Source organism: Somniosus microcephalus, chromosome 18 (assembly GCF_052327205.1).
Source record: "Somniosus microcephalus isolate GS21.2 chromosome 18, FLI_Smic_1.0, whole genome shotgun sequence".
Lineage (NCBI taxonomy): Eukaryota > Metazoa > Chordata > Chondrichthyes > Squaliformes > Somniosidae > Somniosus > Somniosus microcephalus.
The window spans coordinates 26,694,736-26,713,287 of NC_141004.1; the positions used below are offsets into that span (position 1 = coordinate 26,694,736).

At 41.2% G+C, this 18,552-nt stretch overlaps 1 protein-coding gene across 1 annotated transcript; it reads left to right on the forward strand.

Moving 5' to 3' along the window:
- Positions 1-6,965: 6,965 nt before the first annotated feature.
- Positions 6,966-10,951, forward strand: LOC147105155 (interleukin-20-like). The gene is made up of 5 exons (XM_086011753.1): positions 6,966-7,124; positions 7,223-7,285; positions 8,178-8,330; positions 10,298-10,372; positions 10,868-10,951. The coding sequence occupies exons 1-5, from the start codon at positions 6,966-6,968 to the stop codon at positions 10,949-10,951; spliced, it is 534 nt and encodes a 177-aa protein (XP_085867879.1).
- Positions 10,952-18,552: the final 7,601 nt, after the last annotated feature.

Sequence of the window (18,552 nt, forward strand, 5' to 3'; positions counted from 1 at the left end):
AAAAACTCTGAGAAACCTCCTACCTGTGACCATAGGAAGGCAACATTAGCAGCTATTATACTTCTCACCAGCAATAAGCTCACCTCCCCCGCCTCATTCACACACACACACACACACACGGGTAAAATGACAGATAATTTCGCAGAACTATCACGTTTTCCCTCCCTTGTGCACTAAGAAGATTAGTAAAAGGGGAGAACCCCTTTTTGATTTGCCATTGACTAGAATCAAGATGTCATAGCCAGGTGGCTATAGGTCTGGTTTGAAACGCTGTGAATTCTGGTTTCAACTTGGGGAATGATGACTGATGTTTTTTATTAACTGCACATTTTCTGGCATTTGACATGATTCTTAAGGGAAAAGCTCACTCACCAAACCACTTATGTAGAGCACGCTCCTCCAATATTGAGTTCAGAGATCAAATCCATTCTTATCAATTTCACCTTCGTAGTAAAAATGAGTTTCACTTATGAGTAAAATGGAGAAACTCACCCTTTGAGACAGATTTTTAATTTCCCCACTTGTATTTGCGCCCGTTGTGAAACCAATGTCTGGCGATAATATCTGATCAGCCTCAATTTGTGGAAATATTTCTGTCACAATGTAACTTGTGTCACATCCGGTGTCTCTTGTAGGTATTGTGTTTTACATTAACAATAGGGTACAGGCAATGGCGTGCATTTTGAAATTGCAATCCAATTACTATAAATTGAAATAGAAATGTATAACGTTGTGGCCATGCCCAGGGGAAATAGTGACCTGCTCACATCTCCTGAGTTAATAGTTGACATGTGAATTCCCAACTGTGGAGAACTGGCCAGTTCTTCTCTCAACACTGCTAAAATAGTCCCTTTTTTTTCATAGGTACATATGAACAGGATTAGGCCATTCAGCCCCTCGAGCCTGCTCCGCCATTCAATTCGATCATGGCTGATCTCTACCTCAACTCCATTTACCAGCCTTAGTTCCGTATCCCTTGATACCCTTAACTAACAGATCATCAATCTCAGTCTTGAAAGCTCCAATCGTCCCAGCATCCGCAGCCTTTTGAAGGCGAGAATTCCAGATTTCTACTACCCTTTTGTGTTCAAAAGTGCTTCCAGGTTTCCTTACTAAATGGCTTAGCTCTCATTTTAAGACTATGTCCCCTTGTTCCTGATTCCTCCATCAGAAGGACTAGTTTCTCTGTATCTACCCTGTTGAATCATTCTAACATTTTAAACTCCTCGGTCAGAACACCCCTGAATCTTCTGTACTAAACATCATTCCTTCAGAATGTCCTGCCAAAGTTTTTACATTCCCAGTGGTTGGTGCAACCTTTATGATTTAAACTTCCAATCTGCTGCTAAAATTTAAAATGAAAAAAAAACACCCACTGTACATCAAAATGCCACAGACTGACAGAGAGGTACGACTTTTATGTAATATGCGGGAATGAGATGATAACTCACTAGTGTTATAACACCTTGGATTATTTTGGTACATTACCCATCCGGGTATGAGCTTCTTTATTTACCAAAACAATGAAGCTGAATGGAAGTTGGGGTATTTCAATAGAAAATGCGATTGATAGTTCGAAATCTGATTCATACCTTGGGCCTGTTTTCTGGAGTGTTTGGGTCTGATTTCTTTCCTAGGACCTAAAATTTTCAGACATTCTGTAATAGTGTCTGTCACATACTGAAATCTAGCAAAACACATACAACCACATTCTCACACTTTAAAGAAAAACACTAGCAATTTAGTGTCTCTGCTGTTTCGCTAAACCCTTTCTCTTCAATCTGTACTGCCACCGTCACTTCAAAAATCTAGTTATTCAACCCAAAAGCACCTGCTTCCAAGGCCATAAAAACCATACTGCATTTAGTAGAGGTTAAGATGTGTGAAAACTGGACAGCTTATATGGGGTAATCTTGGGAATCGGCATGCAAAGTGCTAACTGTGCCATGTGTTCACACAGAGATGGGACTCTTATTACAAAAAGGGACATTATTTATTAACATATAGATCCATTAAGATCTTGTAAATTACATTAGTACCTGTTCTATGCCAAGTTTAAATGAAAAACAATCATAAATTATAATTCAATTAATCTGCTCTTGTGTTAATTGTTGAAGGTCCTTTTAGAAATAAAATTATACAGATTTTTTTTTTACAGAATGAACCTGTGCCTACTTGTTTCATGCAGCTGGTTTTCAAATAGGGTAAAAACAGTAAATGAAATACATTTCTTAGAGAGCTGAAAGGTTGGACACTGCTCTTTCGTCCCTGTAACATGGGGTTAAATCCAGCCCAGACTGATAAATTCAAAGGGCCCCTTTCGCCAAACGAAATCAGCTTCGGCAGTGTTCACCTGACTCCTAGTGGGCATGGACCCACAATACAAAACTGCACCCTAACTTGGCAATCTTACACAGAGAGGTCAAAAGAATAACTGAGGTGGGAAATGCAATTTGTCCCACTGCTGCAGTCGGGTGTCATTTTCTGAGGTTGGCTTTGAAGCACATTGTTGTGAACAGAGTGGATAAAACTTTACTTTGTCCCTAACCTGCACTTGATCCTGACTCTAGGCCCCTACAATGGTAATTTCCAGGCACTAACATCCCTCCCCTCGATAAGCACAAAGGAGTCTACATTACTGGTTGTTGCTTGTTTTTAATTTGGGCCCAATCACAATTTTCAATTACTTTAAATATGTTTCTATGGTCAACTAAACTTTGCTCATTGGATTACCTATTAAAATAGAACACTAAGCATAAAGTCATTAATAAAATAAAGATTACAAAGTACTAAACAATTCCATTTGTTTTAAATTTTGAAAGACTGGAGAAAGAAAGGGAACAAAAATAAGGGAAGGAAAAGAAATTTAGAAGGGAAGAAAAGAGAACAAAGAATATTTACACAATAGCAAAATACTGCGGATGCTGGAAATCTGAAATAACAACAATTCAATTCAATTTTATTTGTCATATATGCAGCAGACGTGTGTACTACACAATGAAATGTTGATTTTTATGAGTCCTCCCAACATTGGTATAAATATGGCATAACAATAATAAAAATACTAATAGAAACACTAATAGAAAGACAGTAATAATGAATAAAACAACAGTAATAAATAATAATAAATTAATTGTTCATGAGTCTTATGGCCTGGGGGTAGAAGCTGTTTCGAAACCTGTTGGTACGAGACCGTATGCTTCGGTATCTCTCACCGGACGGGAGCAGGGCGAAGAGGTTGTGGCTGGGGTGACTCGCATCTTTAATGATTCTCAGGGCCTTCCCCCGGCACCTCTCGGGGTAGATATCCTGCACAGCAGAAAATGCTGGAAGCACTCAGCAGGCCAGGCAGCATCTGTGGAGAGAGAAACAGAGTTAACGTTTCAGGTCTGTGACCCTTCACAGACCTGAACCGTTAACTCTGCATCTCTCTCAAAGAATATTTACATTTGTGCTTACTTTCAAATGTGATTATTACTGGATGACCATAATCTTGTCACTTCTGGGTTTGAATTTAGTCAAGTTTGCTAAACTTCTCTTGTGCCTGCTTTAAGCGTTCTAAGTGAAATTCATTTCGACAGTTTCATTCCAGTGGGAAGCAGATTCACAGTACACAACAAACTATCGTCGCTCACAGACTGACGGAGGAAATAGATATTTGCAGTTCCAGTCAGGCAGTATAATTGAGACACTGGAACCCAGTCTCAGCATGGAAGCTGCAGGATAAAGGTAGTGTTAGAGAATGGGAGAAACAGAAAAAAGAAAGTGGAAAAGAGAAACAGAGCAAAGGGGTGGATTTGTCGCTCTGCTGTTCTTGTCAAGGAGCGATGCTCACAAGGACAACTGGTCTGGAAATTGGGGGCCCGCCGTGTTTGATTTTCTGTCTTTAATTTAAATGGGTGGAAATTGGAAAAAAAAAGACTTTCATTTGTATAGTGTCTTTCATGACCTCAGGATGTCCCAAAGTGCTTTACAGCTAATGCACTACTTTTGAAATTTAGCCAAATATTGGCCAGGACACTGGGGAGAACTCCCCTGCTCTTATTTGAATAGTACCATGGGATTTTACATCCACCTGAGTGGGCAGACCGGGCCTCAGTTTAACGTCACATCTGAAAGACAGCACCTCCGACAGTGCAGCACTCCCTCAGTATTGTACTGGAGTGTCAGCCTCAATTCTGTGCTCAAGTCTCTGGAGAGGAACTTGAACCCACAACCTCCTGACTCAGATGTGAAAGTGCTACCAACTAAGCCATGGCTAACACCTGTAGGCTGTGATTTTCTGCCCCGAACTCCTCTGCAAGTGTTATTTCTCGCTGAGTATTTTAAGGAATCATCCCTAAAAAGACACAAAGAAGCCAAAAGAACAATGGAAAGAAAAAACCAAAAAGAAGAAAACTAAACACAAAATGTATTGAAAATGTTTGCAATACTGCTAATAAACAGAAGAGGGGCTGCCTCAGTATTTAAAGTGGCAGCAGACGTCGCGAAAAGCTTACAGAATGGTGTTTCCAGTACAGTTCCAAAACCTTCATTGATCAAAAGCAACCAGAGTTGGGAGTTCAGTTATACGGTGGCTATGGAAAATAAAAATGTTAAGAGTGGAGTGAGCTCAATTACATCCATGTCTGAGTTACCAAGCTGTGGGTAACCCCGCTCCAGGCCTTTCAGCACAGACTCGTTGGGCCGAATAGTCCATTTCTGTGCTGTATATTCTATGTAGCAAATCATCTAGACTGACATGTCAGTGCAGTACTGAGGGACTGTTGCACTGTCAGAGGTGCTGTCCTTCAGATGGGATATTAGACCCGAAGCCATGCCTGCCCATTGTAATAGTTCAGGTGGGTGTTAATGATCTCTTTGTGCCACTCGAAACAGAGCAGGGAGTTCCAATATCCTAGTCAACATTCTGCCTTCAATCAACACCATTAAGAATATAACTGGCCATTCATATCACTGTTGTGTGTGGGACATTGAGCTGTGTTAGTAACAGTGGCTGCACTTCAAAAAATAATTTGTTGTATGTGAAGTACTTTGTGATGTTTCTGACAGATGTAATAAGGTGTTTTATAAAGACTATTTCTTTCTTTTAACACAGTATATTAATTATCCCGACTTTCGGATGAGACGTTAAACCAAGGCCCCATCTGCTCTCTCAGGTGGACGTAAAAGATCCCATGGCACTATTTCGAAGAAGAGCAGGGGAGTTATCCCCGGTGTCCTGGGCAATATTTATCCCTCAATCAACATCACAAAAGCAGATTATCTGGTGATTATCACATTGCTGTTTGTGGAACCTTGCTGTGCGGAAATCGGCTGCCGCGTTTCCCACATTACTACAGTGACTACACTTCAAAAAGTACTTCATTGGCTGTAAAGTGCTTTGAGACGTCCAGTGGTCGTGAGAGGCGCTATATAAATGCAAGTCTTTATATATCCAATCTTTTTACTTGACACACTTTAAACTGAACGTCCTCCCTTTTACTTGTCTCTGTGCCACGGACCAATCTCGAACTAAGAGATGAGAGGAGTCCCTGTGAATCCAGGTCTACCTGTAAATGTAAAGGAACTGTGAACATGTTCTGCTCTGACCTAAAGTGGTTTGCTTTTCCCTGTCAGTCAATTCTTTGAGATATAGCTGAGGCAGTTCACAAAATAATTGCTTATGACATAATCATTTTAAGGAACCTAATTAAGATTAGAGTTTCTTGATTAACTTATAATTGGGGACTTGGAAAAATTTCAACATAGCTGGAGAGCCGTTTTTCATTGCAGCATCCGGTTTGCGCAAATGATTGATGACATGCAATCTCTCTCCGTTGCTTTCCAGGTCAAAATGGTGAGGAAAGTTTCCCCGCTCTGCTGTACAGGTGTATATAAAGGGGGCGAACAGTGGAGAGATCAGCACACCTGAACCCAAGGAAAAAACACTCAGGTAAGCTCCACTCTCTCCAGGTCTTAGACCAGATCCGTTCTTTTAAGTATTAGAGAATACAAATCGGATTCTCCAACTGATTATTTCAAAGTGGAATCGATTGACTAACTTTAAGATGTGTCTTTTGTCCAGATCAGATTAATTAGACTTATCTTGTGAGATACATTGAAGTAAAACTCTTTAGTGCGCGCATCTTCTGAAGTGGAATAAAACGAGTGAGGCTGGCAACAGATACTTAATGCATGTTATCTGCCAAATGAATTGTCTGTGCTACAACGTTTGATGAATGGAATCCAGAGCATAGTGGTTGCAGAATGAAAACGAAGAAAAATAGTAAAGTTGCAGTGTGATAAAGTTCCCCCATAATAATCGGGATTTTCTATCCACTACTGTCTTTAATATCCAAACTCAATTGGAACCAAAATGTCAGCAAATAAGACTGCTAAAAGATGTTCTCTCTGAAATGATTGGAGAGAGTTCAGAGGAGGACTATAGGGCTGACTCCTGAATCCAGGGAGCTGAGTTCGGAAGGATTGCCTGCTACTTATGAAAAGGGAGAGAGGGCGAGGGGAGACTTGATAGAGATGCTTAAGATTTTCACCTTTGGAGCATTAGATCCAGCGAAGTTTTTCCTGTGAGGTGCAGGATTTGAGGACCAACAGATATGGTTTAAAGTTAAGGATGTCAAAAGAAAATAGGAAATTTAGGCAACCTTATTATATTAATAAGAGGGCAACAGATTGTACAATAGAAAACCAGGGCAGGTTTTTCAAAAGAATTGGCTGATCCCTCTGAAGAAAAGTAGCAATGAGCACAGTAAGGTAACTGATGGACGGTTTGGCATGGTAGGTTAAATGGACCATTGGTATTCTCCTGCTCAAAGCATTACTAGGTTACTATTTTCAATGAGTTGAATGCATTTTCTACAAACTGAATAAGATTGATTTTATTTTGATGAAATGTTTAATATCTAAAGACACCACAGGTTTTTTTTTCCCATTCCAGGTTATTTTAGAAGGTGCTGCCTGCAATGATGAAAGGTTTCGGTGCTTTTTTCTGCCTGGCTATTTCAGTTAGCGTCTGCCAGCCTCTCGCTGCTGAAACTAGAAGGCTGCATTTTGGGCGATGCTCCCTGATGGCGAACTTACAAGAAATCAGAGAATACTTCTCAGAAATCAAGCAGATTATAGTAAGGAAAACGCTCAGACACCCCTTTTATTCTTGGCTTTTGAATGAAAAATTATTTGATGTGTGTATATGTAATAAAACAATGTTTTGTTTTGACAGCAAGCGGAAGATGCCATCACCGACATCAGGCTTCTGACTGAAGCTATATTTCATGGCATTCAGGTACTCCATTGTGTCAGAGGATTTATTGTGTGCTTTTTGATGCAAAGTTGCATGTTTTCCATTTGATAATCTCACAATAGTTGTATTATAAATGTAATTTAATTGATGCTTTTGAAAAAATAACATTGGTCCTCAGATAGTTTGTGGGCATCAATATAATCCTGCTTCTTACCTTATCAATAAATATTTCTGTAGCCAACTAGGTTTTTGTATCTGCTTGTTGAATAATTTGATTAAGAAAACAGGTAGTAAAATCACTGTTTTTATGATGCTGGAGCTGCTAAGGAGTTATTTAAGGAACTTATACATTTAAATTAATAAGTAATTTCCTGCTGGGATGGCAGGGCTGTCGTATGAGGAGAGATTGGGTCGACTAGGCCTGTATTCACTAGAGTTTAGAAGAATGAGAGGGGATCTCATTGAAACGTATAAAATTCTGACAGGGCTAGACAGACTGGATGCAGGGAGGATGTTCCCCTGGCTGGGGGGTCTAGAACGAGGGGTCACAATCTCAGGATACGGGGTAGGACATTTAGGACTGAGATGAGGAGAAATTTCTTCACTCAGAGGGTGGTGAACCTGTGGAATTCTCTACCACAGAAGGCTGTAGAGGCCAAGTCACTGAATATATTTAAGGAGGAGATAGATAGATTTCTCAACACAAAAGGCATCAAGGGATATGGGGAGAGAGCGGGAATATGGTATTGAGATAGAGGATCAGCCATGATCACATTGAATGGCGGAGCAGGCTCAAAGGGCCGAATGGCCTACTCCTGCTCCTATTTTTCTATATTTCTATGTAAAATTTAGTTCCTCTAGAAAGGCAATGTTGTAAATGAACCCACTTTTTCACCTAATCCGTTCCCCAGACTGTCTGTGCTCTCATTTCCAGGCAGAGGAGAGCTGCTGTTTTCTGCGCCATATGTTGAGATTCTACGTGGAGACTGTCTTCAAACACCACACCCCATCCAGCTCCCTTATCGAGAGGAGGACCAGTAGTTTGGCCAACTCCTTTCTCAGCATCAAGAGAGATCTCCGGCAATGTGTAAGTGACAAGGATTGGAGTCTTTGACTATTTGAGATGCTGCCTTTGCAATAGACTGTTGCCAAACTTTGCCCACTGCTAGATTTGCACCCGTTTCCAGGATCATTGCTCTACCAACATTGCTTGTGTTACTGGATCCTTTGAATGGGGGTGCCAGTGCTTTAATATTTACATTGCTGTGCCAGTTGATTACAGCTCCCTTTTTACTACTATTTTTGTGTCAATCCAAAACACTTTCGGACACATGTTGCTGCAAAAGAGACATTGGGCCAGAATGTCAGGTCCCCATGGGTGAGTACGCGCTGTGTACTCATGTGTAGGCCCAACGAAAATGCCGGTTTCGTGCATGCACTGCGCATGCGCAGGAAACCGGAACTTCCGCTCCCTTTAGGGAAGGGGTTCACAGGTCGAACGCGTGCGCTGGAGAAGCAGCGCGTACGCCTGGAACTTCCGTTTTTTTTCCAGGTTTTTCCGGGAGGGTAAGTCTCCAGCAGCTACGCTTTTAAAAAGCAGTCGCAAGGCCTGCTTTTAACAAGGTAAGTGGTGAATTAAGTAAAATTAAAACATTTTTTCCACAGGTTTATTATTTTTAAATACTTTAAAGAAAGGTAAGTTTATTTTTAGCCCCGTTAGAAACTGTAATTAATTTTTTCAAAAATTTAAATTGTTGTTTAAAATAGTTATTTAATGTAATTTATAGTTATTTTTAAAATGTGATTTAAAAAAAATGTATTTGAAGTTTTAGTTATGTTTTGGGGCTGAATTGTATTCATAGATTTGACAGCTCTTCCTGTTAAATCTATGAATACAGATTCCCTGCTACCATTGGCTCCCCATGGCCCACGTGATCCCAGGGGACGCTTCGAACTAACTGCGCCCCTGGGATACGCAAACACTGCGCGCCGGCAGTTGGAGGAGGCCCAGGATCGGAATCCCACGCAGGCCCACAGCACAACGGCCGGCGTGCTAGGTAAGTGCAGGTCGGAGGCTTGCACCCGCGGGAAGTCCCCGACCCGAATTTCTGGGCCATTGTAACTCAAGCATTGTGCTCTAATCTGACACCTGAGTACACTGAAGCTGGGAGTTGTGAGACTTCCTCTATTAGATAGTTTCACTGTGCTCCAGCTTTGCACTGGGTGTAGTTCAAATCACATTTTTAAAGTTCCCAGTCAATGCATTATATCACTTGGGAACATTATAAACTTAATATGGAGTCTTTTTAATGTTAATAGAGAATTGTCACTCTTGGCTGCTCTCTCATAACTTTAGCTGTCAGGGATGCAGAGTTCAGTGGACATGTCCAGTTATATATATGATGAAGAGTTTCTTTGTCACTGAGCTCGGTGTGAACTGCAGTGAGGTACAACCAGAAGTTTAATTCAGTGTGCTGGCTGTGCACTGCATTATACAGACACTGGTCTGAGAGCAGTAAATACAGGATAGTGGCAGCCTATAGCACAGGATGAAAGTATGAGTAGACCACATTAGTTCATAATGTCAAGCTATAAATCACCAATATTATAGTCACCTTTATCTAACAATATAATAAATATAATTATTAGAGTAGTAATTATTGATTTGCCTACATACAACAATCAAATATATTAGATGCAAAGTCCTGTGAGATGTTTCTGAGAGTTGATAAGATGCTATATAAATGCAAGTTTTCATTTTATGTTCTAGATGGCTCTGAAGAGCTTTTTAACAATTACAGTGTAAAAATGTATTTATGTGTATGTCATGCTTGCGATATAGTGTATTTTTAAGTTAAATGTCTGTTCTGCAGTAACTATTTTTGAAATAATCAGCAAATAGGTTAAGTAGTATGCCATTTATCAGTCACATGCCAGAATTAAAAGTGATTAGCATGTGTGTTGATTTAACAATGACTATTTGCGTGTTCAGAATGGTTCTTTGAACACTGTAGGGTGTGAGTCCCTGTCTCACTTTTTTTTTCTATTGGACAGAACGCACAGCTGAAGTGCCATTGTGGAGGAGAATCCAAAGTCAGGATGGAGGAGATTCAGAATGCCTTTGAAAATGTAAGCTGACACACTTTCCAATTCACTTCTGTAAGAATGAAAATATTCCCTTTATATAGTGTTACAGCTATACTTGCATCTAGCATTCTTCAATCCACCATAGCCTGAAGTTTAAGTCAGCTTTGACTTCAATAGAGAGCATGTGGGCAACGACAAATTCTAAATGCTAAACCCAAACTGAAAGTTATTTGCCCTCCCCAGCCATGATGCACCTGTTCTCCTCCGAGCCACTAGATGGCGAGCTAGACTGCATATGAGTGTGCACTTCAGTGGGGATGGGAGAAAGGGCTGTCAGAGTACCCCACAACCAATCAGAAAGCAACACTTATTGGACCATGGTCTACGGCCAATGCTATCTGGTACTCCCTGCGGAGGAGGGTGGCTAGGTCTTGATAGAACAAAAGACATAGAAAGAAAATAGTTATCTCTCTCTGACTATTATCCATGGGGCTCTTGCCAGCTATTATTAATTAATACATTTCTTCTCTTCTTCAGCTGGATCTTAACGCAGCTGCAGTTAAAGCCATTGGTGAAGTGGATTTTCTCATCCATTGGATGGCCCAGTCTCACCAGAACTGAGCGCTGTCTCAGTGTGCAGCAGGAAGAATGTGACAATAGAAGATGCCGAGGACCAAGAAATAGTTGGATAAGGAATGAACACCTAATATTTCATTTTTATATTTACATATTAAATTAATGCATTTGTTGAGTTCTTCAGACTTCCACCCTCATTATAAAGCTCTCAGTTATAGCACTTTACCTGTTATACCACTGTACTTTATTCTGTTAGATTTTGTGCTGAGTTCGCATACATTGTCAACGGTATGCACATTGTTATAGAGCGAGGATTGGTTAGCCTCTGAGGACTATTATAATGAGGCTGGTGTTTACTTTTATTTAATAAATTAATTTGTATTTTTAAATATCTTAATATATATTACATGTTATTTCTGAAGCAAATAGTTATCCCATTCTGACTATTATTATCTCTGGGGCACTTGCCAAGTATTATTAATGAATAAATCTCTGTCCTTCTTCAGTTGGACCTAAATGCATCTGCTGTTAAAGCTATTGGTGAATGGAGCACCTGTCTCACAGTGCACAGCATAAAGAATTGACAATAGTAGTATCAGTCATGGCGCAGGGGTAATGTCCTCGCCTCCAAGTCAGAAGGTTGTGGGCTCAAGCCAGAGATTTAAGTGCAAAATCTAGGCTAGCACTTCAATACAGCAGTGAAGGAGTGCTACACTGTTGCTAGGTGCTTTCTTTACAGTCTGCCCTCTTAAATGGACTGACATGAATCTTGTCATTCATGTGGAAATGACTTATGAAATGATACTGGGCGGCCTGCTGGTGGCGCTGTCCAGGGAGAGTATAAATACTCGGGCATGGGCCCAGCTTGCTCAGGACATTCTTTTACAGGAACTAGTGAAGGACATAACTAGATCTCCATGTTGAAAAACAGTTGATTAAAGCTTTGTTTAATACCAAGTGCCTAGTAGTTTTCTTACATCATGGACATAAAAGATTCCATGGCACTGTTGGAGAGGAGCAGGGGAGTTCTCCTTGTGTCCTGGCCAACATTTATCCCTCAACCATTACCACTAAAAAACAGATTATCTGGTTATTTATCTCATTGCTGCTTGTGAGACCGTGTGTGCAATTTGGTTGCTGTGTTTCCCTACATCATGGCAGTGATTACACTTCAAGAGTAGTTTGTTGGCTGTGAAGCTTTTTGGGATGTCCCGAGATCATGAAAGGTGCTATATAAGTGCAAGTTCATTCTTTTCTTTCTGAAGACATTTGTAATTCATTTTGTTAGACCGTTTAAAACCTGAATTTCATGTGTATCTATGAAGAAGTCTAGTAAACATATTTTGTACAGCTTACTGTTTAGTAGTCATGAATATTAAGATCAGTAAATATCAGCATAAACACAGTTTGTGAAATATTTATTTGATATTACTAAATTATCCTTTGTGGTCTACTTATTGAAATAAAATACTTGTGAAATATATAATGTTTTTACTCCATGAGTTCTGGTTAAAGGGGAAAAATACAACTAATTGAATGATTGTAAAACGCTGTTATGTGTATGTATGGCAATGATAAGCACTGGTTAATTAACATCTTGGCTGGGAGGATTTCCTTATTGTTCCTGGCTAGTGTCTTTTGCATGTGCTACATCATTAGCTCCTTCCATACAGCTCTCTATGTTTATCCCTTACCATTCTGCCACTTGTATCATAAAGCCATCACTAGAATTAGAATAATGTTAGAAATAAATTCAGCCATAACAAAAAATATAATTCATTACAAAGAGCCATGCTCATGAGCTATGCAGCTTTCTACGCAAGTGTGTGTGAGAGGAGACTAATACTTTTGAATTTGGTTATATTCAGTGATACACAAAGACATCTGTTCTCTCACCTGTATGAACTATTGAATTTTCAATAGAAGAACTGAGATAAATACTCTAGTGCAGTATGGCACCTGATTGATTTTCATTGGGAAATGAGATGTTGAGACAAGTTATTATGCCACACACCTTGCTGTCATCGCCAGGAAATAACTTTTATGCTTCATGGAAATTATGTCATCACATCACTGGAATTTTTTTCTTTTAATAATTCCTTTAATAAGCACATTAAAACAGTTGTTATAAAAGCTCATTTTTAATTTCACAAATGGACTAATGTAAAAGACTTGCAAATATTTATATACTCAAACGTACATCACGAGGCAGTAGACAAGCAATGTAACTGGAACCAGCTCACAATGGAATATCCTGCATCATTGAATGAACTTAATAAAGTAATTATAGTTATGGCATATGTAACATAAATATAACAGCAGTCACCTAAGGTGATGATATTGGTATTATGGCTCGAGGAAGTCTTGGGTAGGCACACCTCCCATGACCATGACAGGGAGGGAGGGAGGAGAGAGATGGCAAAGATAACAAATTTTTGCTTTCATCTTTCATTTCTTTTTCTTTCTTAGCTGCCTCAGGGAAGAATACTTCAGAGCTGTAGCAAGCAATTAGGAAGGCAAATGGCATGTTGGTCTATATTACAAGGGGGTTGGAGTACAAGGTTAAGGAAGTCTTACTACAATTGTACAGGGCTTTGGTGAGACCACACCTGGAGTACTGTGCACAGTTTTGGTCTCCTTATCTGAGATAGGACATACATGCCTTAGTGATAGTGCAACGAAGGTTCACTAGATTGATCCCTGGGATGAGAGGGCTGTCCTATGAGGAGAGATTGAGTAGATTGGGCCTCTACTCTCTGGAGTTTAGAAAAATGAGAGGTGATCTAATTGAAACATTTATGATTCTATGGGGAATTGACAGGCTAGATGCTGAGTGGTTGTTTCCCCTGGCTGGAGTGTCTCGAACTAGGGGGCATAGTCTCAGGATAAGGGGTCGGCCATTTAAGACTGAGATGAGGAGGAATTTCTTCACTCAGAGGGTTGTGAATCTTTGGAATTCTCTGCCCGATAGGGCTGAGTCGTTGAGTGTAGTCAAGGCTGAGAGAGATAGATTTTGGACTCTAGGGGAATTAAGGGACACGGGGATCAGGTGGGAAAGTGGAGTTGAGGTCGAAGAACAGCCTTGATCTTATTGAATGGCGGAGCAGGCTCGAAGGGCCTACTCTTGCTCCTAATTCTTATGTTCTTATGTCCTCCAACCAGAGAAGAGATGGCTTCCTAGTCCAACCTCTGATTCTTAGATAATGTGCTGCTGACAGCTATTAGAGTTTATTGATTCTTATGTTTACAGTGAGGAAGCCTTTTCCTTTGTCTTTAGATTATCTGCTGTCCAGTGTTACCGAGCTGTTAGCAATCTCCCTGAACAGTGGGTTAGTACCAGTATTTAAAACTTTGTTCTGAACTTAGGGTATGAATATTCACGCTTTATGTTTTTTGCCTTTCAATTGTATCTGAAAAGCAGCCTGTTTGCTATTCTACATTTTGCTAAGCATAAGCTTGGGCAATATTCATTCTGGATCAATAGACCTGCAACATTGGGGAAATATTAGGAGTGAGTGAGTGAGATCTTTATGATACTAGAATTGCCACCTGTGTGGTTTTGACTGGGCAGGTTTTTGAATGGACTAACAAGAAATTTCTCAAGTATAAACTGGATACCAAAATTATGCTTCTTAAAATAGAAGTCCAAATTTTCCATTTTTTTCTCTTCTAATGTGGAGGCCTTTCTAATGGATTTTCGTCACCTGCAAAGAAGACTGCAGATATCAAGCCATGGCCCATGATTACACCCTGTACCCATCCCTATTCTGTCCCTGGCTGGTTTTTGGACCTGGCAAAAGGTGGTAATCCTATTGCAAAGCCGTTGATACATATGGAGTAAGAAACCAAAATGTATAGCAAACCGCTCGGCATCTATAAGGAAAATATAGGTCAGTGCTTTGGATGAACTGACCATCATCAGAACTGACCAGTTCTGATGAATACCCAAAACATTAACGTATATTTCCCTTTCAGATGCTGATCATAGAAACATAGGAACATAGAAGATAGGAGCAGGAGTAGGCCATTCGGCCCCTCGAGCCTGTTCCGCCATTCAATGAGATCATGGCTGATCATCCAAATTCAGTACCCTGTCCCTGCTTTCCCCCCATATCCCTTGATCCCTTTAGCCTTAAGAAATATATCTAACTCCTTCTTGAATATATTTAATGAATTGGCCTCCACTGCCTTCTGTGGTAGAGAATTCCACAGGTTCACCACTCTCTGGGTGAAGAAATTCCTCCTCATCTCAGTCCTAAATGGCTTACCCCTTATCCTTAGACTGTGACCCCTGGTTCTGGACTCCCCCGCCATCGGGAACATCCTTCCTGCATCTAGTCTGTCTAGTCCTGTTAGAATTTTATAAATTTCAATGAGATCCCTTCTCATTCTTCTGAACTCCAGCGAATATAAGCCCAATCGACCCAATCTCTCCTACATAGAGATAGGAACAGGAGTAGGCCATTCGGCCCTTCGAGCCTGCTCCGCCATTCAATGAGATCATGGCTGATCTTCGTCTGAGATCATAGCTGATCTTACCAGTTCAGTACCCCGTCCCCGCCTTTTCTCCGTAACCCTTAATCCCCTTAGCCTTCAGAAATATATCCAATTCTCTCTTGAAAATATTTATTGAATTAGCCTTCACAGCCCTCTGTGGCAGGGAATTCCACAGGCTCACCACTCTTTGAGTGAAGAAGTTCTTCCTCATCTCTGTTTTAAATGATTTGCCCGCTATTTTTAGACTGTGGCCCCTGGTTCTGTGCTCCCCGGCCATTGGAAACATTCTCTCTGAATTCAGCCTGTCCAGGCCTGCCATAATCATACGTCATTCCTGCCATCCCAGGTATCAGTCTGGTGAATCTTTGCTGCACTCCCTCCATGGCAAGAACATCCTTCCTCAGATAAGGCGACCAAAACTGCACACAATACTCAAGATGTGGTCTCATCAAGGCCCTGTACAACTGCAGCAAGACATCCTTGCTCCTGTACTTGAATCCTCTCGCTATGAAGGCCAACATACCATTTGTCTTCTTAACCGCCTGCTACACCTGCATGCTTACCTTCAGCGACTGGTGCACAAGGACACCCAGGTCTCGTTGCACTTCCCCTTTTCCCAATCTATTGCCGTTCAGATAATAATCTGCCTTCCTTTTTTTGCCACCAAAGTGGATAACCTCGCATTTATCCACATTATACTGCATCTGCCATGCATCTGCCCAATCACCCAACCTGTCCAAATCATACTGGAGTTTCTCGGCATCCTCCTCACAGCACACACGTCCACCCAGCTTTGTGTCGTCTGCAAACTTGGAGATATTACATCTAGTTCCCTCATCTAGATAATTAATATATATTGTGAATAGCTGGGGTCCTAGCACCGATCCCTGCGGTACCCCACTAGTCACTGCCTGCCTCTCAGAAAAAGACCCATTTATTCCAACTCTTTGCTTCCTGTCTGCCAACCAGTTCTCTATCCAAGTCAGTACCTTACCCCCAATCCCATGTGCTTTAACTTTACACGCTAATCTCTTATGCGGGGCCTTATCGAAAGCCTTCTGAAAGTCCAAATACACCACATCCACTGGTTCTCCCTTATCTATTCTACCAGTTACATCCTCAAAAAATTCCAGTAGATTAGTCAAGCACGATTTACCTTTTGTAAATCCATGTTGACTTTGTCCGATCCTGTCACTGTTTTCCAAGTTCTCTGCTATTACATCTTTTATAATGGACTCTAGCATTTTCCCCACTACCGATGTCAGACTTACCGGTCTATAATTCCCCGTTTTCTCTCTACCACCTTTTTTAAATAGTGGGGTTACATTAACTACCCTCCAATCCATGGGAACTGTTCCAGAGTCTATAGAATTTTGGAAGATGACCAACAATGCATCTACTATTTCTAGGGCCACTTCCTTAAGTACCCTGGGGATTTATCGGCCTTCAATCCCATCAATTTCCCTATCACCATTTCCCTACAAATACTGATTTCTTTCAGTTCCTTCCTTTCATCAGACCCTATGTTCCCCGGCATCTCTGGGAGGTTACTTGTGTCCTCCTTTGTGAAGACAGAACCAAAATATGTATTTAATTGGTCTGCCATTTCTTTGTTCCCCATTATAAATTCCCCTGATTCTGACTGCAAGGGACCTATGCTTGACTTCACCAATCTTTTTCTCTTCACATATCTATAGAGGAACAAAGGAACCTGGGGGTACAGATGCACAAATCACTAAAAGTAGCAACGTAGGTTAATAAGGCTATTAAGCACTGGGGTTCATTTCTAGGGGGATAGAATTGAAAAGCAGAGAAGTTATGTTAAACTTGTATAGAACCTTGGTTAGATCACACTTGCAGTACTGTGCACAGTTTTGGTCTCCATATTATAAAAATGATATAGAGACTTTGTGGAAGGGGAAGGTGCAAAAAAGATTTACAAGGATGATACCAGAACTGAGAGGTTATAACTATCGGGAAAGCCCGAACAGGCTGGGGCTCTTTTCTCTAGAAAAGAGAAGGCTGAAAGGTGACCTGATAGAGGTCTTTAAAATGATGAAGGGGTTCGATAGGGTAGACATAGAGAAGATGGGCTGGATTTTCATTGGAGGCGTGTGGGGGGTTAAAATCCCGAAATCGGGGGTCCTGACCCATCCCGCCCCCAACCCGCCTCCATGCCAGCTTCAAAGGAGGAGGGTACCCGCCCCGCACTGGGACCCGCCTCCCCGAGGCAGGAAGGGGATTAGTGCCAATTAACTGCCTGTTAACAGGTAGTTAACAGGCAGTTTTTAGCCTAATCTCTATTTTTAATGTTGAAGTGTGGGATTCCCAATGGCTCCAAACCACGCCAAGTTAGAAGAGGTGGACCGTCGGGATGAAGGACTTGGAGGGGTCGAGATGTCCGGTGTTCAGGTGAGTGATGGGTGCATGAGTGCAAAGGTAAGTGTGTTTGGTGTGTGTAAAGTGTTTAAAGAAGTTTTACATATCTTTACTTACCTTTACAGCCTTCCTCCCTTCAGGTCTCTGGAGTCCCTCATCTCACCAGCACAGAAAGCAGAATGGCCACCAGCTGTCAAAAATTGCAGCATTCAGCTTTCTGTTCCGGGGAGATCTCTAAATCATCCTGAGAGGAAGGAATTAACTTAGAATACAGATTGGCAGTGTTTGACAGCTTCAAACAGCTGTGAAACGCTGATATTTAATCTGTCAAAAGGTCTTGACAGATGAAATATCAATCTGTGACGTCACCTGTTGCCGGGTGGCCCTTAATTGGCCTGCTGGGCGGGCTCAACAAGGTCAATCAAGTCAAAATCGCGTGGGTTGGCTAGAACTCGATGGAGGCGGGACTACAACCCCGAAAGTTGTAGTCCCGCCTCCTATCTGACTCCTCAGTGAAAATCCAGCCCGATGTTTCCACTTGCGGGGGGAGTCAAAAACTAGGGGTCATAAACAGTGTTCCCTGTAAGGCCCACTGCTCCAGGGAACCTGCGCAGCTGGCTTGCCAGTATTTTAATGTAAAAAGCGCGCATGCGCAGTATTTTGAATATCCCTCACAGTCCCTTAAAGGGGCCGCGCAAGGCCAAAAAAATTACAGGGAGCATAGGCCATAATTATAAGACAGTCACTAATAAATCCAACAGGGAATTCAA